Source organism: Narcine bancroftii, chromosome 7 (genome assembly GCF_036971445.1).
Source record: "Narcine bancroftii isolate sNarBan1 chromosome 7, sNarBan1.hap1, whole genome shotgun sequence".
NCBI classification, from domain to species: domain Eukaryota; kingdom Metazoa; phylum Chordata; class Chondrichthyes; order Torpediniformes; family Narcinidae; genus Narcine; species Narcine bancroftii.
The window spans coordinates 150,458,862-150,481,706 of record NC_091475.1 but is presented as its reverse complement, the minus strand read 5'-3'; the positions used below and the strand labels follow the sequence as shown (position 1 = coordinate 150,481,706).

At 44.8% G+C, this 22,845-nt stretch overlaps 1 protein-coding gene across 1 annotated transcript in view; it reads left to right on the top strand.

Annotated features, from left to right (window-relative positions):
* The first annotated feature begins 9,494 nt into the window (after nucleotides 1-9,494).
* Nucleotides 9,495-22,845, top strand: part of panx1a (pannexin 1a) — a 32,344-nt gene continuing 18,993 nt past the window's right edge. Inside the window, exon 1 of the mRNA XM_069890816.1 lies at nucleotides 9,495-9,999. Within this exon, the coding sequence (XP_069746917.1) occupies nucleotides 9,819-9,999 (181 nt within the window). The 5' untranslated portion in view covers nucleotides 9,495-9,818. The remainder of the gene's footprint in view (nucleotides 10,000-22,845) is intronic.

Below are 22,845 nucleotides of genomic sequence, written 5' to 3'. Positions count from 1 at the left end.
TCAACATAGGCGTAATGCGGGTTCGCGTGGAGTAGAGTCACTCGATCGACCAAGTGGTCATTCTCTGAGTGCCGGATGTGGCGTCACAAAAGGACGGGGCCAGGGATGGTGAGCCATGCTGGTACAATGGTTCCTGATTCGGATTTCCTCGGGAAAAGGAACATCCTTTCGTGGGGGGTGGCATTTGTTGTGGTACATAGGAGGGAGCGAATGGAGTGTCAGGCACTAGTGAGAACCTCCTGCTAGTGAGAGGTGGGGAGACCTTTAGACCAGAGAGCCAGTGTAACCGCTCCAGATGGTGGCATTCTCCCTCTTGACCTGGCCGTTACCGCGTGGGTTATAGCTGGTGGTCCTGCTTGAAGCGATACCACACTCCAGAAGGTACTGTTGCAGCTCTGTGCTCATGAATGAGGACCCCCTATCACTGTGGATGGAATTGGGGAACCCAAAAATGGCGAAGATACTGTGAAGGGCCTGTATCACTGAGGTGGCGGTGGTGTCTGTGCAGGGCACAGTGAACCGGAAGTGGGAGTACTCGTCGATGGCCGTAAGGATGTAGTTATTATGGTTGGTCAATGGTAGGGGCCCTTTAAAGTCTACGCTAAGACACTCGAAGGGGCGGGTGGCTTTGATAACATGGGAGTTCCCCGGACAGAAGAAGTGGGGCTTGCATTCAGCGCACACCGAACAGGCTCGGGTCATGGAGCGAATCTCCTTGACTGTGTAGGGTAGGTGGCGTGCCTTCACAAAGTGGGCAAACCTAGTGACCCCAGGATGACAGAGCGCCTCATGGAGTTTCTGTAGTCTGTCCATTTGTACACTGGTGCATGTCCCCCTGGAGAGCACGTCCCCCTGGAGAGCACGTCAGGTGGGTCGTTGAGCTTACCAGGCCAGTACAGGATGTCATAGTTAAAGGTGGAGAGTTCGAATCTCCATCTGGCGATTTTGTCATTTTTTTTTTAATCTTACCTCGCTGGGTGTTGCTGAACATGAAGGAGACCGCACGTTGATCAGTCAACAGTGTAAAGCGCCTCCCAGCAAGGTAATGTCTCCAACGACGCACCGCTTCAACTATGGCCTGGGCCTCCTTCTTGACCGAGGAGTGTCTACTCTCTGGACCCTGGAGGGTTCTGGAGAAGAAGGCCACAGGCCGACCGGACTGGTTCAAGGTGGCTGCCAGGGCGAAGTTGGATGCATTGCTCTCGACTTGAAACGGGACAGACTCATCGATCGTGTGCAGCGTTGCAGTGGCGATGTCGGATTTGATTCGATTGAAAGCTGCTCTGGCTTCGGTAGAGAGGGGAAAGGAAGTGGTCTTGATAAGAGGACACTCCTTGTCGGCGTAGTGTGGAATCCATTGGGCGTAATATGAGAAAAAGCCCAGGCAGCATTTGAGCTGGAAAACCACGACTCCATTCGTGACCCCGATTGGTACCCTGAGAAATTGATACAGCCGCCCATTCGCTTCGAAGTCCGTGAATGGTCGGTCCTCACAGTGGATCGGGAGCTGGTGGTAGGCCGAACGTAGGTCAATGGTGGAGAATATGCAGTATTGGGTGATCTGGTTCACCACATCCGTGATGCGGGGCAGGGGGTACGCATCCAGGAGCGTGAAGTGGTTAATGGTCTGGCTATAGTCGACCACCATCCGTAGCTTTTCCCAGTTCTTGACAACCACCACCTTGGCTCTCCAGGGACTTGAACTGGGTTCGATGCTGCCCTCATCCAGCAATCTCCGCACCTCACTCCTAATGAATTGCCTGTTTTTGTAACTATATTGCTAATTTTTGGTGGCCACAGGCTTCCAGCCAGGGGTAAGGTTTGCGAAGAGTGCTGGCGGGGCAATCCGGAGTGTGGAAAGGCCACAGGAGTTGCCCCGGGGCACGGGGGTGGGTTGCTCGGGTGCTTCAGGGGTGGGGCGATGGCAGACCGAGAGGGGTCGTGGGGTTCCCCCAAAGTGTAGGGACACTGTTCGGAACTGACACTGAAAGTCTAATCCCAGCAACACTGGGGCGCACAATTGGGGAAGGATGATTAATTTGAAGTGAGTGACCGTTACGCCCTGTACTTCCAGCGTGGTGATGCAATACCCCTTTATCCCGGTCGAGTGCGACCTAGTTGCTAATGAGATCCTCTGGGTAGTGGGGATAATGTCAATTCTGCAATGTTGGGCCAGATCTGGCCAGATAAAACTGTCAGTTGACCCAGAGTCAAATAAGCAATTGGTGTAGTGTCCATGCACTTTAATCAGATCCATTGCTTTAGTGAGGGGATGAGAGCATTGCTGATTTAGTGTTATAGAAGCAGCCACTGATCTTGTTGACAGGGGAGTTCCGCGTGTTAACGTCACGCAACAGGATGATGTCATAGACGCAGTCAGCGCAAGAGGAGCAGGTTGGAGGAACTCCCGGAGGTGCTGTTGTGCCGGCGTCGGTGGATGAATGGTAAGTAGTGGGGGTTGTTGTTCGCGGTTGGCGGTGGGTAGGTCGTCGGTCGCAGTGGTCGGGCCCCAGCGGTTGTCAGCGATGGATGCTAGGGTGAGTAGCTGGTTGGCCACGGTGGGTCCCCAGTCGGTCCCGGTGGCTGCACCGGTGGCGGCGTGGGCAGTGGCAGCAGGGGAGTGGGTAGCGGTAGCGTCTCCGGGGGTGGCTGTGGCGGTGGCAGCGACAGCAGCAGCGGTAGCATCGGCCCTGGCAGTGGTCGTGGCCGTGGCAATAGCAGGCTCTACAGTCGGGACCGAGGCCGGGTCGAGTGTTCCGCACGGGGGCGAGAAGCGGGCCAACATCATGGTTGTGAGGGTGGGCTGCCCCTTCCGGGTTCAGTGTCTCCGTGACGTCAGGCATTGCCGTGCAGGGGAGCCCTCACTCTCATTGGACGAGAGCTCTGGGAAGAAGAGTTTGAATGGGATAGTGGCAGTTGGGCTTCACACGAGGCACTGTGTTTGCCAGTGGCCATTTTAGACCTACAGACTGCAGCGAAGTGGCCGTTCTTAAGGCACTTCTGGCACCTTACTTTTCTTGCTGGGCACTGGGACCTGCTGTGCTTGTCCCTCCCACAGAAATAACATTTTGGGTTCGCAGGGGGCAGTGTAGCAGCAGCCGACAGGCCATCTGTATATCGGTGGGGGGGAGGGGGGTGGTAGGGTCGAAGGTCACTCTACTCACATCAGAACTTGCGGTCCAGTCCTTAGAGAACTCGTTTGACTTTAAGGCTGCATCCTCCATTGTGATTGCAATCCGGGCCACGTTCTCTAATTTTTCTACCCCTTGTTTGAGCAAGCGCAGCCTCACTTCGTTCGATCGGAGTCCGGCCACATAGGCATCTCGGATGAGATAGTTTGTGATCTCGGCAGCACTTTTGTCCACACAGTTACAGTCCTTGCCCAACGCCTTTACTACTTGTAAATATGCCCTACTGGACTTGCCGGGCTGTTGCTTCCTCGACGCAAGCACGAGCCAGGCATGAACTCTGTTCATTGGTTGATCGTACAGTTCTTTCAGTACCTTTATGGCTGCGGTGTAAGTGGTCTCATCCTGGATGTTCTTGTAGACTCTCTAGGACACCATAGATAGAAATGCTGTTAGATGCTGGTTATCCTCCTCCACCTCAATGAGCCTCAGGAAGTTGGCACCTGTATTCACAATTTGTGGGAATTAATTTATAGATATTTTACTTAAACTTTGAGAAACTCATTAACCTCTTTGGAAGAACTAAAAAAATGTAAATGTTTAGAATCATGTGATGGTGGTGTCTTCTTGGAAATCAGGTTTCTTTTCTTTTTTTTCTTTTGTTTCTTTCTATCATTATTTCTTTCTTTGGGGATTTATTTGCTGTTTGAATGGGGTTTGGAGATTTTATACCATGTATATTGGAACTGACACTAATCACTGATGACAGTATTTTGTATTTTGCTATTGCATGTATGGATTCTTTGGCTTGGCTTCGCGGACGAAGATTTATGGAGGGGGTAAAAGTCCACGTCAGCTGCAGGCTCGTTTGTGGCTGACAAGTCCGATGCGGGACAGGCAGACACGGTTGCAGCGGCAGCAGGGGAAAAATGGTTGGTTGGGGTTGGGTGTTGGGTTTTTCCTCTTTTGCCTTTTGTCAGTGAGGTGGGCTCTGCGGTCTTCTTCAAAGGAGGTTGCTGCCCGCCAAACTGTGAGGCGCCAAGATGCACGGTTTGAGGCGATATCAGCCCACTGGCGGTGGTCAATGTGGCAGGCACCAAGAGATTTCTTTAGGCAGTCCTTGTACCTTTTCTTTAGTGCACCTCTGTCATGGTGGCCAGTGGAGAGCTCGCCATATAACACGGCCTTGGGAAGGCGATGGTCCTCCATTCTGGAGACGTGACCCACCCAGCGCAGCTGGATCTTCAGCAGCGTGGACTCGATGCTGTCAACCTCTGCCATCTCGAGTACTTCGACGTTAGGGATGAAAGCACTCCAATGGATGTTGAGGATGGAGCGGAGACAACGCTGGTGGAAGCGTTCTAGGAGCCGTAGGTGATGCCGGTAGAGGACCCATGATTCGGAGCTGAACAGGAGTGTGGGTATGACAACGGCTCTGTATACGCTTATCTTTGTGAGGTTTTTCAGTTGGTTGTTTTTCCAGACTCTTTTGTGTAGTCTTCCAAAGGCGCTATTTGCCTTGGCGAGTCTGTTGTCTATCTCATTGTCGATCCTTGCATCTGATGATATGGTGCAGCCGAGATAGGTAAACTGGTTGACCGTTTTGAGTTTTGTGTGCCCGATGGAGATGTGGGGGGGCTGGTAGTCATGGTGGGGAGCTGGCTGATGGAGGACCTCAGTTTTCTTCAGGCTGACTTCCAGGCCAAACACTTTGGCAGTTTCCGCAAAGCAGGATATCAAGCGCTGAAGAGCTGGCTCTGAATGGGCAACTAAAGCGGCATCGTCTGCAAAGAGTAGTTCACGGACAAGTTTCTCTTGTGTCTTGGTGTGAGCTTGCAGGCGCCTCAGATTGAAGAGACTGCCATCCGTGCGGTACCAGATGTAAACAACGTCTTCATTGTTGGGGTCTTTCATGGCTTGGTTCAGCATCATGCTGAAGAAGATTGAAAAGAGGGTTGGTGCGAGAACACAACCTTGCTTCACGCCATTGTTAATGGAGAAGGGTTCAGAGAGCTCATTGCTGTATCTGACCCGACCTTGTTGGTTTTCGTGCAGTTGGATAATCATGTTGAGGAACTTTGGGGGACATCCGATGCGCTCTAGTATTTGCCAAAGCCCTTTCCTGCTCACGGTGTCTAAGGCTTTGGTGAGGTCAACAAAGGTGATGTAGAGTCCTTTGTTTTCTTCTCTGCACTTTTCTTGGAGCTGTCTGAGGGCAAAGACCATGTCAGTAGTTCCTCTGTTTGCGCGAAAGCCGCACTGTGATTCTGGGAGAATATTCTCGGCGACACTAGGTATTATTCTATTTAGTAGAATCCTAGCGAAGATTTTGCCTGCAATGGAGAGCAGCGTGATTCCCCTGTAGTTTGAGCAATCTGATTTCTCACTTTGTTTTTGTACAGGGTGATGATGGTGGCATCACGAAGGTCCTGAGGTAGTTTTCCTTGGTCCCAACAAAGCTTGAAAAACTCATGCAGTTTGGCATGCAGAGTTTTGCCGCCAGCCTTCCAGACCTCTGGAATATATTTTAAATAAAATACATATAAAGAGTGAAGAGTAAAAAGTTTAAGGGGGAAATGAGGGGTTACTTCTTCACACAGAGAGTGGTGGGGGTGTGGAATGAGCGTCCAGCTGGTGGTGAATACAGGCTTAATTTTAATAAGAGGAATTTGGACAGGTAGATGGATGGGAGAGTTATGGAGGGCTATGGACTGGGTGCAGGTCAGAGGAACTAGGCGAAAAAAAATGATTTGGCGTAGACTAGTAGGACTGAAGAGGCCTGATTCTGTGCTTTAATGTTCTATAATATCACATACAACCCTGAGATTTTTTTTTACAGACGAGGCAGAATTACTGATAGTGCAAAAAAAAGCTGTACTCAGTGTATGCATGTAAACAAATAAAGAACTTTAAATATAACAAATGTAAGTAAACTGTGAAATACAGAGAGAAATTTTAAAAATCAATAAAGTGCACAAGTAGGAATCCTTAAATGAGCCCTTGATTGAATTTGTTGTTGAGGAATGTGATGGTGGAGGGGTAGCAGCTGTTCCTGAACCTGGTGGTGCAAGTCTTGTGGCACCTCTATCTCTTTCTTGATGGCAGCAGCGAAAACAGAGCGTATGCTGGGTGGTGTGGATCCCTGATGATTGCTGCTGCTCTCCAACAGCAGCGTTCCCTGTAGATGTTCTCAATAGTGGGGAGGGTTTTGCCTATGATATCCTGGACTGAGTCCACTACCTTGTAGATGTCTGGGGCTGTGTCCACTATCCTGTAGGTGTCTTGGGCTGTGTCCACTACCCTATAATTGTGCACTTATATCACACGATTTTCACCTCTTTTCTGTAGTGTGACTCATCATTGTTGCTGATGAGTCCAACAACTGTTGAGTCATCTGCAAACGATTACACTGTCAGAACTGGATCTAGTGATGCAGGAGCATGAACAGGAGTGAGCTGAACACACAGCCTTGAGGTATGCCTATGCTCAGTGTGATGGTGCTTCACATTCTGCTATCAATCTGTTAGGAAGTCCAGAATCCAGTTACAGAGAGGGTGTTGACCCCCAGTGAGGACAGCTTCTCCAACAGCTTCTGGGGAATGATCACATTAAATGCCGAGCAGAAGTCTATGAACAACAGCCTAGCCCATGACATTTCCATAACATTTGAATATTTTAAATTTCTGATTATCTAACTAGTTCACATCTTTCTCTTACCCAAGAGCAGCAGGAGAAATTGTCCTGGAAAATCGACAGAGGAACAGGAACATTGGCAGGAACCAAGGAAATGTTCTAGGCCAAGATAAATGGGTCCAAAACTGGCTGTCTGCAACTGAAGTGGCTAGTGGTGCAGTTGAGTGATGGTGTGGAGGTAGCCCCTCCTTTAGGTTTAATTTATAAATGAAAATTTATTGCTAATATTTTCAATGGGGTTGAAAGCAATTATTATCAAAAAGGTTGAAACATGGAATAAACTACATTCATGGAATTTGGGGGTGGGGAAGTAAAAGCAAAATTTTTAATGCATGATCAGATGATACAGTTTTGGTTATGGAAAATTGGAGTTTGAACCAGTTTCTAGAAATACTTCCTCACCCCCATAACATCTCATAGGGAATACCTTATCATTAGAATGAATACAACAGAGATGAGAAGCTAAGAAAATGGTGCAGTTCTTAAAGGAAGCAAGGTGGAGGGAATTGTAATGAAGGTAACAATGGGACTCACTCACTTTCTATGACTGTAGCTGGTTGATCCCCTGAGATGGAATGATCCAGAAAAGGAAAAGTACCATCAGAGATGGACATTGAGAGCAGAGTGGAAATTGAAAGCAAATGTGATGACATTTTCAATTCCAAAATGATTCGAGGAAACAACACACCAGAAAAGAGTTGGGTCTATGGGTGTGCGTAGGTCTACAACTGCTGCAAAATGACATTTGTGACTTGGGACCATGTGAGTGCCCATTGATTAGGAGACAGTGAGCAGAGTTGAAGGAGAAATAGATAAATGTTCAGCCAGGTGAATGAGTGTGTTGGTGGAGAAAGATTTGTTGGGTTGCTGTTCAGGGATGAAGCAGAAGAGTCTCAGATCTGCTTGCTGTGGGGGATTTGAAGGCCCTTCACATCAGAGATACTCCCTTTTGCTCTATCCATTCTCTCCTCACTTGAGAACACCACCACTTTCCTCTTGATAGAGACAGCCTTGGCTTTAACATATCACCGTTCCTTTTCTGCTTTTATTGCTGCTGGGCTGAATCATGGAAGTTCTTACACAAGATAAATGTGGCAGTATTTTCACCACGGGTGTTTGCTGCATTTTAAGGAACAACTCTTTCCCACCATGATTGTGGTAGGCTACAATTTGCTGAAGTAAATTGTAAAGAGTGGTAAAGCCAATGGTAAACAGTGATTAACAAAAGGTGCGAATGCTGGTAAATTGAAGGATCGTTAACATTTCCCTGGTTGCAGATTGCAGTTTTGATCAAAGATTATAGCTGTGCAAAGTAGTTCGAGAGATGCCGGCAAAACATCAATATTCCGAGGATGCCGGAAATCTGAAAGAAAATCAGTAAATTGCTGGCCATCCTCTATCAGAGACCGGGGGTCTAGTATAATGGGTAGACATTCTGCTCCAGGCTGTCCGCGGGTTACTACAGGGACCATTTCCTCAGTACTGTGCGTATCCCGAAGTGGTTCCAAGTTGGAAATGAAGGAAAACAGCGCTTGAGGATCGGGAAGCCAGCCATGAAAAACAGAAACTGCAAATGCTGGAAACACGAGCAAACAACGAGAAGCCAGAGGAACTCAGGCAGCATCCCTGGGAAGAAAGGGTCAGTCAGTGTTTCGGGCCGGAACCGTCCGCTGTGATGGGACAGCGAGCAGATCAATCGCCAGAAAGTCGAGTAAATTGCTCAGCGCTTCCAGCTCCCGCTTGTTGTGACTCGAGAGTCGGGGGCGTAAAAGACACGTGGAAATGGACCGCTCCCACCCGGCGGAAGATACCTGCAGCCCCGTTGCAGCCAGTAAATCCCACCCCGATACATCCCGCTGGTCTCCCAAATCCACGCCTGCGATACTCCTAAATCGGGGTTTGCAAATCAATGTTTGTAATCCGGAGTAGACCAAAAGTGCATGACACAAAATATCGGTGGATTCCAATTATACGCGTTTAATAATAATATTGGAAAGCAAAAAAACAAAACTATATTTGAAATAAAAGCTGAAAAGTTTTTGAAATACTCAGCAGCCAGGCAGCATGTTTGGAAAGAGAAATCAGGTCAATGTTTCAGGTCGATGGGTTTCCATTCCAATCAAATGGAACATGGGGTAAAAACAAAGGGAATGCTTGTGAAGCAGCGAAGATGGATGAGACGAAACGACACAAAGGGCGATGGAATCAGTGGAGCGGGGTGGGGGCTTGTTAATTGGCGCTGATCCGTCTGGAGATGTGATGGAGACGAAAGAAAACAGAACCGAGAGAAGCAGGAAAATACTGCTGATCCCAACCGAGTTCAGAAAAGGAAGGTGCTGTGGAAAAGTACCAGGTCCGCCAACATTGTGGTGACAGTAAAACGGAACCATTTTTCTACAGATCTCGTTAGGACCCTGGTTTCAGTTCTCTGTCTTTCCGCTTCTCCCTGTCTTCAGCCTCTCTCAGGCAAATTTCTTTGTTCTCGCCCCCGATCATTGCAACTTGTTCCACCCACCCCGAAACTTACGGTCGTTTGTATCTCAGACAACTTGAACCAAGCAGCTCAATCACAGACATCCCTACGGACTGATAAAAAAGGGGTTTGAATGTGATGCGAGCTCCTGGGGGACCTCCCCGAGCAGGCAATTTCACGGTACAACACGCTACCACTTCCCCTTGTGACTAAATGTGCCTCCTCCTGGCGCGACAGCAGCTGACAAGAGCGGGTGAGAGACGGAGCTGCCGTTTTGAATGCAAACAAACTTCGAGCTGGTCCATCTAAAAGGGAAATGATTGACGTGACTGAGAGATCCTGCGGAACTGGACGGTGACAAGGAGCTGCTGCGCCAGGCACGGACCATGCCCAGCCAGGGCAAGGTAGCAGTCACGCTTACGGTCGTGACGCTCCGCGCCGCGCAGGTCATGGCAGCGAGTTCGGTGGTTCAACTGCAGAAAACTCGCTCTTATTAATTTCGCGAAGCGAGCTGTCAGGACACAATGGCCATCACACAGGCTGCGGCGGAATACGTCTTCTCGGACTTTCTGCTGAAGGAGCCGGCAGACTCCAGGCGGAAACCGTTGAGGCTGGAGCTGGCGGTGGACAAGCTGGTGACTCTGGTGTCCACCGCCCTGCCTCTGCTGCTCATCTCCCTGGCCTTCGCACAGGAAATCTCCATAGGTAAAGGCTTCGCCCTGCCGTGCTCGTCTGCTCTCGGATCCGGAGCTCGGGTCAAAAATTAGTGGGTATGGGCAGTGCTGGGATTTCTTTTCCGGCGGTGCTCATTTCAGTTTGGTTTTGCACTGCATTTGATGATCGGGTGTCTGTACGGGACATCTCTCTCTCCCTCTTCTCTCTCTTTCTCTTTCCCTCCTCTCTCTCTTTCTCTCTCCCTCCTCTCTCTTTCTCTCTCCCTCCCTTCTCTCTCTCTTTCTCCCTCCTCTCTCTTTCTCTCTCCCTCCCTCCTCTCTCCCTCCCTCCCTCCTCTCTCTCTCCCTCCCTCCTCTCTCTCTCTTTCTCACTTCCTCCCTCTCTCTCTTTCTCTCTCCCTCCTCTCTCTTTCTCTCTCCCTCCCTTCTCTCTCTCTTTCTCTCTCCCTCCCTTCTCTCTCTCTTTCTCCCTCCTCTCTCTTTCTCTCTCCCTCCCTCCTCTCTCTCCCTCCCTCCTCTCTCTCTCTCTCACTTCCTCCCTCCTCTCTCTCTCCCTCCCTCCCTCCTCTCTCTCTCCCTCCCTCCCTCCTCTCTCTCTCTCCCCCCCTCCTCTCTCTCTCTCCCCCCCTCCTCTCTCTCTCTCTCTCCCCCCTCACTCTTCCCCTTTCTTTCTCTCTTCCCTCTCTCTCCCTCCACCCGAGTTTAGGAGCGGCGCCGTTCTCAAAGGATGGATGCAGAAGCTCGGGCAGACACAGAGCGCAACTGGCCTGGGTTTTTTAAATTGCGAAGGAGGAAAATAAATCAAAGAGGATTATTCCACCCCCCCCCCCCCCCCCGCCACGATTGTTGTTTGTTAACTTTAACGCTGGCGAATGAGTTGATCGTGGCTCTGCTTTTGATGGGTGAGTGCACTGGACCTTTCGGAGCGGAGGGCAGCCTATCCATAAGCAGTGACCATTGGACAAGTTTTACTGCCGTGGGTTTGATTTATTCATTGTTTGCGCTGGTCTTAAAACAAAAACCTGGTTGTAATTGTTACTTCGGACGGAGGATTATTCAAGCGATCTGCATTTTGAAGATGTGAACTCGCATCCTGATGGAGAGAGGGCCAGAGGAATATCAGTTTTAAACATGCTTCTCAGTGCTCAGTAAACAGCGAGTCCGCATGTGTTCGGTTTGGCTGTTTGCATAAGACAGAAAGGCGATAACTAATCTTTAAAACACAGTTCTCTTCTATGTAATGTATTGAAGTTGAGATATTTACTTGCCATTTTTTTTTCATTCTTATTTTTACTGTGCTGTGGGAGGGAGGGTTCCTTATTTGTTATTGTTTTGGGTCGACTGGAATAACTTGGTTGCATCACTTCAGTAAATTGACTTTAATATGGGCTTTTGATGTTTTCTTGTTCACCAAACTACAATTTGGGATTGTCACCAAACGGCACGTACACGTCCTCCCTCACCAGTGTTTGGGCCCAAAACGGTCGTTACCAAGTGAATATCTGGATCTGGTGCTCCTCATGCAGTCTCCTCTACATCGGCGAGACTGGGAGATCGCTTCGTTGAGCACGTTCACTCTGTCCCCTGTAACAAGAAGGACCTCTCAGTGGTCAACCACTTTAATTCCACACCCATTTGTCATATTGACATGCCCGTTCGTGGCCTCCTGCTCTGTACTGCCAGGTTGAGGCCACCCGCAAATTGGAGACTCGGCAGTCTCCACCCTAAGGTCGGCACTATGAGCTCACCAATATCATTCACTTCTCCCCCATCTCCCTCATGCCTCTGCCTCCCTTCCTCCAACTTTCCACCCCTTCCCTTCCTCCTATCAGATAGCTATCTTTCATATCCCCCTATCTCCTCTCAGCTAACCCCACCCCCCTCAGCAGTATCCACTTATTAGTCTGGGTTCCACCCTCTCCACATACCTTTTTATTCAGGCATTTATTTGATTTCCTGAGGAAGGGCTCAGGTGCAAATCATCCACTGCCTTTTCATGTTGCATGACCCTCTGAGATTTTACCACTAATTTTGTGCACTGTTTCGGATTTTCAACACCACAGCAGAAATCTTAATTTTTAATAAAACACAGAGATGTGCAAGTAGTGAATGCAAAAATGGTGGAGTTTAACTTAAACTCATCTGCCGTTGATAATTGTTCTCATTATTCCATTGCTGGCTATCAAAGCTCCAGCTCCAGAATAAGATTACACTCATAAAATTGAAACTTACCTCCTAGTTTTGTGTTTAATGCACAAAACACCAAGGTCTCTCTGTATTTCACTCATTTGCAGTCTCTCTCCATTTAGATAATTATCAGCCTTTTGATTCACCCCACCAAAATGCATGAACTTCTCAGTTTACCACATTAAATTCCATTTGCCTAGGTTCTGCCCACTTTCTCAACCTATCTAACAGAAAAGCAGATGTTTGCTATATTGCATCCATGTCACACTCCTGAAAGAAAGATCCACCTTCCAGTATCTATTTCTTTGGCATAATTTATAAAATTAAAAAATAAACAATATAAAAGCTATGTTTTGATTTTATAGGAAGTTTGGAAAGTACCTGTGTCATCTCTTTAGAGAGGATTAGCCATTGAGTTGGCAGTGCTGGGGAAATCATTCGAGTTCTCATATGGCATTTCATGCACATGAGCAAGTTTTCAGTGTTCAGTTGATGAACATTTTTTTAACCTGGATTTTGGAATATGGATGAAGCTGGCAAGGCCAGAATATATCTTTTGTGTTTAATTGCCCTTGAGAAGGTAGTAGTGAGGACTGCCAGACTGTTGCAAGGCCAGTCCTTGCTTCGGTGTTGATGAGTATTGCTAGATCATGACTTGCCAATTGCAAATTACGTGAATTGGATGATCGAGAGAGAGAGAGCGTGTGCTTTCCCCTAACCTGCTCTTTCAAACGGTGGTAAATAGGAAATCTGCAGATGTTGGGGTCTAGTGGAGAAATTCAGCAAAGTCACTCAGCATCCATAGAAAGCAAATTGCAGTTCATAATTTGGACCTGAGCCTTGAAGAAGGATTCCTGAAGCGCTTAGGCCTGAAACATCAAGTGATTTATCTATGGATGCTGAGTGACCTACTGAGTTTCTCCAGTACATTTACCTATTGTTCCTAAACATAGCTTGTGTTTTAAGTTACAGATTTATCACCTTAAATGTATTTTGAAAATTGGTTGCAATTCCCAGCTTTGGCACATTATGAAGTAGGCATCGTCATAAATAGATTATCATAAAAGGATTAGCTTGTGTATATATGCCAACCATCCTTTTTGTTAGATTGTGATTGTTAGTATATATTTATGTATAAAAAAAGTACATTCTCTAATTCTACAGATGAACTTCAAAAGGTGAAGTATGCACATTAGGTCTTTCACAGCTTTATGACATCACCAATCACTTTCTGACAAGTACTCTGACATTTAGCCACTGTTGCAACACTGACTTCTTTAGTACAGGTACACAATCCTTTATCCAGAACCCTTGGGGGACGGTGTGTTCCGAATTTCAGATTTTTCCGGATTTTGGAAAGCCAGATTTAAACCCACCTGAATTATGCTGTCGTATCCAACCCCATCCCCCTCCCGTCACACTGCCGGTCTCCCCCCCTCGCCTGCCCGACTCACGCTGCCAGACTCTCTCCCTCTCCTGCCCGACGTGCTGCCAGTCTCTCCCATTCACCTGCCCGACTCATGCAGGCATCTCTCTCTCTCTCCACTTGCCAGATTTTGGAGCTTTCCTGATTTTAGATGTCCGGATAAAGGATTGTGTACCTGTATTGTTTTATGTTTCCCTTCAAGTTATGAGCTTGTGCATTATTTGCAGCTTTCCCTATGTGAGTCCCTTTTTCCCTTGCATTTTGTCACCTGCTACCTAATTAGATTGGCAGTATTTTTTCACAGTTTGAATTATAGAGTAACTATTGACAAAACTATGTTTGCCCATGTGTTGATGGTGAGCCACCCATTGCATAGCAAACAAAGGTCAAACTGCTCAGAGGGCAGCATTTAAAAGAGCTGCCTTTCTTTGGCTTGGCTTCGCGGACGAAGATTTATGGAGGGGGTAAAAAGTCCACGTCAGCTGCAGGCTCGTTTGTGGCTGACCAGTCCGATGCGGGACAGGCAGACACGATTGCAGCGGTTGCAAGGGAAAATTGGTTGGTTGGGGTTGGGTGTTGGGTTTTTCCTCCTTTGCCTTTTGTCAGTGAGGTAGGCTCTGCGGTCTTCTTCAAAGGAGGCTGCTGCCCGCCAAACTGTGAGGCGCCAAGATGCACGGTTTGAGGCGTTATCAGCCCACTGGCGGTGGTCAATGTGGCAGGCACCAAGAGATTTCTTTAGGCAGTCCTTGTACCTTTTCTTTGGTGCACCTCTGTCACGGTGGCCAGTGGAGAGCTCGTCATATAATACGATCTTGGGAAGGCGATGGTCCTCCATTCTGGAGACGTGACCCATCCAGCGCAGCTGGATCTTCAGCAGCGTGGACTCGATGCTGTCAACCTCTGCCATCTCGAGTACCTCGACGTTAGGGGTGTGAGCGCTCCAATGGATGTTGAGGATGGAGCGGAGACAACGCTGGTGGAAGCGTTCTAGGAGCCGTAGGTGGTGCCGGTAGAGGACCCATGATTCGGAGCCGAACAGGAGTGTGGGTATGACAACGGCTCTGTATACGCTTATCTTTGTGAGGTTTTTCAGTTGGTTGTTTTTCCAGACTCTTTTGTGTAGTCTTCCAAAGAGCTGTATATAATGTATATAGATATGTTTTGAAGGAGATAGATTGTGGGGGTCGTGTAGGTCACAAACAAACAAACACTTCACAAAACAGATCTCATTTAAAATGCCAGAGCTTTGCTCAAGCCAGACAGTCCAGGCCCTGAATGCCTTTGCAAAGACAATAAAAACTGCTTTGGGAGAGAACTTAAAAGGGCTCAAGGGCTGATAAAGATCTTTTTAAAGATTGGGTGCCCTGCAAGACGTTCTGGTTTCTACAAGAGAGAGTGAGGAGACCAAACAGGCTTTCTCTAAGAGAGAGAGAAAGAGAACTGATTTCTGCAGCATGGCAAGCTGGCAGCTTGTTGAAACCCCATTTTGAAGATGGGTTGTGAGTTCTGAGTTCAGACTGTTGAAAACCCTTACAAGAGGAAATGGGTGGTTAGAGTGTTTCACCTGAAATAAGGGAAACAAAAGGAACTCTATGGCAACCTTTTCAGAAGCAGAGGTTATCATTTGGAAAATCCTGATGGGGCAAGTTTCTTTGACAAGACACTGTTAGAAATTAAAGTACCTTTAAAGAAATTGCTCGAGACAAAAATTGAGAACAAAGAACATTTATTACTACAACAATGCAAAGTTGGGTGCTTCCCCTTACCCTGGGAATACACACACATACTGGGGCTCACCCAACTTTTATACAGTCAATTTCAGTATCAGAATGCCCTCCCCCTTACATTCTTCTGCCCCCTGGATGGGTTTGGCATAGGTAATTCTTCCTGCCTACGTGCAGTTTCAGTACACTTGAAGGACCAGGGGGTATCCTGTGGGTGCCCCATCATGTCATTGTCCTTATTCACACCTTCCTGATTCTCTGGGCTACAGTCTCTTAATATGCAGAGTTGACTCATTCTATCTAGTGTTGGCTAATTAGAAATGTATGACTTGGTACTTCTGTCCAGGGCTAGGAGACCCTTATCTGATCCAGACTACCTCAACTTCCTACATTCTATTGTACCTTACCATTCCTTATCTTAGTCCTATGGTCTTGTCACAAAGGCTAGAAGATTCTTATGTTAATCGTGCTGACTCTGCTTTCCTGCATCCTAAGCCCCAAGCTTATCCTGTTTGAACTGGTTACAGCCATTTTACTGATGAACTTTAGTTTCTTCCATGTTCATAATTTTAGGTCAATTTTCCCATCTCTCACAACACTGAAGTGGCTGATCAAAGGGAATCAACAAGAACCTTCCTGAATGGTAACAAATTACCTTTAAGCACCAGAGCTTGGTGAAAATGCATAAATATTAAATTCTGTGCACAGTATAAGCATTGCCTGATACTGGTGAACTTAGAGGAGTGAGAAGTGAGATTGGACTGTGAATCAAAGAACTTTTCTGAACTTATACACATTACATACATGAGCACTTAGAATTAGAAGGCGGTTAAGTTAAAAGTAATAAGTTAAAGTTTGATCCCGTTTTTATGCTTAAAGAAAATTAAAAGTAGCTTTTGTTTAAGTAACCATTCTTCTTGGTGAATTTCTATTGTTGCTGGGTTTTGGGGTCCTCTGAGCCCGTAACAAGTGGAAAGATGATTTATTTTAATTGTTGCCTTTTCTTGAATGGACTTCTTTGGTGAACAATAATATTGTCCAGGATTGTTCATTCTCCATTGGGAAACAAAGTTCAAATGTTTAGTTAGAGTATTTACATGACATCACATACAACCCTGAGATTCTTTTTCCTGCGGGTCAGGCAGAATTGTCGGTAACTGTAAATTGTAAACAAAAGAAAAAAATATAAACAAACTGTTAAAATACAGAAATATAAATATTCAGCAATAAATAATGAGCAAAGAACAAGTCCTTAAATATATCTCTGAATGAGTGTTGTTCAGAAGTGGAGATATGAGTCTTCAGGCACCTATACTTACTTCCTGATGGCAACAGTGAGAACAGAACATGTTGGTGTGAATCGCTCTCCAATGGCAGTGTTCCATGTAGGTTTTCACGATGGTAGGGAGATTTTTACTTGTGATGTACTGGACTGTGTCCATTACATTTTGCAGGGCATTTTGCTCAGCATATGGCAGCATATTGCTGCCCCCATAACAGGCTGTGATGCAACTTGTCAGGACACTTTCACTACATAGCTATAAAAGGTTGCCAAGGTTTCTGATTAAATACCAAATCTCCACCCACTCCTATGGGAAATGGAGGCACTGACATACTTTCTTCACAATGGGATTCATATGATGGGTTCAGGAAAGTTCTTGCGAGATTATGATCCCCAGCAATTTAAAGTTTCTCACCCTCTCCACCTCTGATCCCCCAAAGATCACTGGATTGTACACCTCTGGTTTTCCTTTCCTAAAGTCTGCAATCAACTCCTTGGTCTTGGTAAAATTGAGTGAGAAGGTGTTGTTAGTACATCATTCAGCCAAGTTTTCAATCTCCCACCTGTATGCTGACAAACACACTGTGGTTACATTTTCCACAGTTGTGGTTGGAATTCAAGGTTCGGATCAGATCGGATAGTGCTAATGGATAGCTGTCTGGTCCATGAAAACTACCAGCTAGCTGCATTACTCCTGTCATCTTATTCAGACTAGCCTGCCTCTATGCTGCAACACTGAATTAGAGAGTCTGCTGAAGATCAGATGTGGGTGCATTTGACCGTCTCTGTCCTTCCACTAGCATGTGAGGCCACAGGATGTTTTTTTATCGTTTTAAAATATATTTATTTATTTTTTTAAATGCGCACATATTAATCCAATACATAGATTGAAATATAAGAAAAGACGATTTGTATTTCTCAAATAATACTCAAGTCTTACAGAGCGTAAATTGTGTGTACTCTCAATCAAACCCATTTTACAAAATATCTCAAAAGGAAACAAAAATGGAATAAAAAAAGAACTCCCCCCCCCTCCCATTAATCCAACCCCTCCCTCTAAACAAAATTTACTTGTATCTATATATAAAATACTTAGGTAATGAAAGACGACACTCGGAGACCAGACAACGTTGCCCAGGAACCTCCAAACACCCTAATTCATTAAATTAAGGTCATACTCCATGTACCAGCCCCCACGTCTTATAAAATTCACTTTTACATCTTTAACATTATATCTAATTTTTTTTCCAAATATAAGAAGGACATGATGACCTGTAACCATTGAGTAGGTTGAATATTGTCTTTCTATTTCATCAGAACTGCCCGTCTAGCTGTCAACGAGGTAAAAGCTAAGATTCACTTCTGAGTTGAAGTCAATAGAATTTCTTCTTGAGAAAAACCACATAGAGCAATTAAGGGGCAAGGTTCTAATTTAACCCTAAAAATAACTGATAAAGTTTGAAAATAATTTTTCCAAAAATTTTTGAAACTAGGGTAAGACCAAAACATTTGTATCAATGAAGCCTTGAAAGTTTTACATTTATCACATAATGAATCAACATTAGAATAAAAATGAGATAGTTTAACTTTTGAAATATGAACAACTTTGAACTGTAACAAATCATACACAGAAGGAGGATTCATTAATTTAGAACAATATCCCAGACCTCATCTGGAAGTGGCAAATCCAAGTCATGGCCCCAATCTCTCTTGATCTTAACTGAATGTTAACAGAATCAGAACCAGGCAGTGCCCTCCATAATGTTTGGGACAGAGACACAATTTTTTTCTTTATTTGCCTCTGTGTTCCACAGTTTTACATTTGTAATAAAACTTTTCATCTGTGATTAAAGTGCATATTCCAGATTTTATTCAAGGTTATTTGTGTACATTTTGTTTAAACCATGTAAAATTACGACACTATTTATGTTGAATCCCCTCATTTCAGGACTCCCTAATATTTGGGTCATAGCAATGATATGTATACTAAAGTACAGTAGTTTAGTGCTTTGTAGCATATCCTTTGCATTCAATGACTGCTTGATGTCTGTGATTCATAGACATCACCAGGTTCTGCGTGAGTATCTTCACTGGCCATGCTCTGCCAGGCCTTTATTGTAGTCATCTTCAGCTCCTGCTTGTTTTGGGGGTTGTCCCCTTAAGTTCTCTCTTCAGCATATGGAAGGATTGCTCAATTGGATTTAGATTGAGTGACTGATTTGGCCATTCAATAATTTTCCAGTTTTTATCTTTGAAAAATTTCTTTGTGGCTTTCACAGTATGTTTGGGATCATTGCCTTGCTGTAGGATGAAGCACTGTCCAATGAGTTTAGAGGCATTTGCTTGACTCGAGCAGATATGATGTTACTATACATGTTAGAATTCATTTTGCTACTGCTATCAGCAGTTACATAAAATATGAAGATAAGTGTGCCATACATGCCCAGGTCATAACATCCCAACCACCATGATTCAGAGATAAGGTGGCATGCTGTGGATCTTGGGCAGTTCCAAACTTTGCTCTAGCCATCACTCTGATACAGGTTAATCTTGGTCCCATCTGTCCACAAGACCTTTTTCCAGAATTCTTCAGGTTCTTTTAAATACTTCTTGGCAAACTGCAATCTGACCATCCTTTCTGTGGCTATCTAATGGTTTGCATCTTAGCCTCTGCATTTCTGTTCATGAAGTCTTCTGTGGACAGTTGTCATTGACACATCCACACCTGCCTCCTAAAGAGTGTTTCTGATCTGTCAGACAGGGGTTTGGGGATTTTTCTTCATTATGATGAGGATTCTTCTGTCATCAGCATTGGAGGTTTTCCTTGGAAGACCAGTTCCTTTGCAATTACTGAGCTGACCAGTACATTCTTTCTTTTTCATGGTGTTCCAAACTGTTAACTTTGGTAATCCTAAATTTTGGGTGATGTCTCTTGCTGTTTTATTTCTTGTTTTGCAGCCTCATAATGGCTTCTTTGACTTTCACTGACACAACTCTGGTCCTCACACTGAAAAATGGCAACTACCAATTCCAAAGGTGATCAAAATCTTAGAAACAAGCTAATATCTCTTCTTCTTGTGCCAATAAAACAATTAAACATACCTGAGTGCTCACAAACACCTGTGAAGCCAAATGCCCCAAATATTAAGATGCCCTGTAATGGGGAAACTATGTATAAAAAGTACTGTTAATTTCTACATGGTAAACCAAAATGTATACAAATAACCTTGAATAAAATCTGGAATGTGAAATTTAATTACATGTGAAATGTTTGATTACAAATGTAAAACTGTGGTGCACAGGCACAAATAAAGGAAAATGTGTCTATTCCAAACATTATGGAGGGCCTCCCAAATGCAAGGCCATTTCATTCAGCATGGCCTCACTTATTTGAATGAAATCATGGGTTTTTACTGAAAAATGAATGCATTTTGCTTTCCATTTATTTTAACTGATATTTCAATTAATATAAGAAGGTTAAAAAGTTCTTTACATATTTTTTGCATTTTAGTTAAATTTCTTTTCAGCTGCTTCTTTTGTGATGGTGAGGAGGCCATCAATATAGTCCCTGAGTGGGACCTCAGTTTGCTTTGCCTGGCAAATCTTGTGTCTTCAAATTGCCGTTGGGCCTGTTGGTTAGCAAGAGGAGTTGCAACTGTGGGTGGGATACAGCATGAAAAGGGTCCTTTTTAAGTCATACAGTACTTTGTATTTCAGGTTTTGAAACATTATTATTGGCAGCGGATTGTTACTGAAAAAAAAATGTAATTAGATCAAATGATTTACCTACTTTTCATGTCTTCTCTTGAGTTTGTTCCCAGGCAGATGAGTGTTGTTGAGGAAGTTGTCAAAACTATTCAAGTAATATACTTTTCAATAAGTGAGTAATATCACCACTTAGTGGTTGTGACAGATTTCTGGAAAGGTATGGCATTTGCAAGTCATGAAATTAGTCTTTCTTTCTCCTCAGCAAAACCTGAAAGCCTAGTGGGTAAAAATGTGTCAGCTGGTGCTAATCATTGTTATTGATGGGAAAATATATTTGGTTTATCTCACTTTGACCTGGAAAGCACCATCATTTAAATCACACTATCTCACAAAGGAATGAAAGTTCTTCTTCAATGTTTTTGGTGTGGAGTTCTTCCGTGAGCACATAATGCTTGTATCTCCAGAGCTTTTTATTCTGTAACCTTTCGCTGGGTCGTGGCAGTAGTTCTTGCCAATATTTATGATCAAACTTTGTAAGATCAAGAGTTAACAAACCTTTACTTCCCAAAGCCCTCTAATAATGGTTTTTAAATATAAGCAGCATGGCTGATTTCCATCTCCAACAGCTAAGGAACAATTTTAGTCTGTCCAGCTGTAAAGGGCAGCACAGCTGACTTCTTGTGATTACATGATCGATTTATTACAATCATTTGCACACTCTCTCTGAATGCATTGATACGAAATACATTTCAGTGAGGATTAAAGTTTTATAAATTTATTGTATCTGCATATGATGTAGGTTTCCAGCAAAATTGAAAAGGAAAATGAGAAAAACTTGTGGTTTATCACCCTATTTGTGTAGATCTGCTTTTGCCTTTCCTAGAACTGATAGTTAGCATATTAAATTATTACATATCAATAGTTTCAATTTCCAAATAATTGTTTCATAGTAAGTAATTTGCACACCATCCCTATTTTTGAAAGTTATTTATTTTAACATTGCATTTGCTTTGCTCTCTAGCATGGGTAAAGCATTTGCTAATCGACGTGAAGCAGAGAATTGGAATATAGGGATCATATTCTGGTTGGCTGCCAATTGCTGGTGGTGTTCCACAGGGGTTGGTGGTAGGGCCGCTTCTTTTTATATTGTAAATCAATGATTTAGATTATGGAATGAATGGCTTTGTGACCAAAGTTGCAGATGATACAAAGGTAGGTGGAAACAGGGAGGTGGGAGAAGGACTTAGACAGATGAGGAGAATGGGCAGAGATGTGGCAAATGAAGTACAATGTTGGAAAGAGAACGGTCATGCACTTTGGTAGAAAAAGTAAACGGGCAGTCTATTTTTTAAATGGAGAGAAAATTGAAAATACCCAGATGCAAAGGGACCTGGGAGTCCTCATGCAGGATATCCTGAAGGCAGACTTGAATGTTGAGTTGGTGGTGAAGAAGGTCATTACAATGCTGGCATTCACTTCAAGAGGAATGGAATATAGGAGGAGAGATGTGATATTAAGGCTTTATAAGGCACTGGTGAGACCTCAAAACTGTGAAGAGGACTCAGAGTATGTTCACAAGGATGATTTTGAGAATGAAAGGGTTATTGTACTTGTTGGAATCTATGAGGAGGGAATCTCAATGAAATGTTTCAAATGTTGAAAGATGTGGGCAGAGTAGATGTTACCCATGGTGGGAGAGTCTAAGACAAGAGGGCACAACTTCAAGATTGAAGGGTATCCACTTGGAACAGAGAAGTGGAGGAATTTCTTCAGCAAGAGGGTTACAGGGAGAAGGCTGGGTAGTGGGGCTGAAAGGGAAAATGGATCGCAGCTCATGATTATATGACAGAATGGATTTGATGGGCTGAATAGCCTGTTTCTGCTCCTATGTCTTATGGTCATATCTTCACTTTATTTATCTCGCACAAACTCATCTGGAAGAAATGGTTGGCCAATATGTCCATAATAACTTGAATTGTTTGCATGAAGAAGCAGGCATGGTGGGGGGCGTGGCAAGATGGCGTAAGGATCAGACGTGCCTTCCAGTCCTCTCCTGACTCTAATTGTTTTGTCTAGAAATGCCCGTTAAAATTCTTTAAAAGTTTAGATAATTTCAGTGCTGTTAATTTAACTTATGATGGTACAATTGGTGAAAAAGAGCAAAAGAAAACGACAACAGATTATCAAAAAATTACATTTTCCAAAAGTTCAAGTTTTGGAGCCTACCTGCAGGAAAGACACCGGGACTCAGCGTGAAATGGATCCCAGGAGAGAGGTACAGTGTTCGGATGTAGAGCTCTATGTTACATCGGTAGAGCCCCCTAAAGAGGGGGCCTTTAGAACAAAGAGTTACTCAAAGACATTTGTCAACTGTAGAGGTGGCGCTGCAAACTGCACCTCTTGAGATAGAAGAACCTATACAACTTGATGTACTGGGAGAACTTAATACATTATGGACTGGGGAAAACCCCGGCCAGCATCCTCCAGTCACTGCTGGAGAGGCTGTGACTGGGGTTTCCACACGCAGTCATACTACAAGGAAGGCAACCA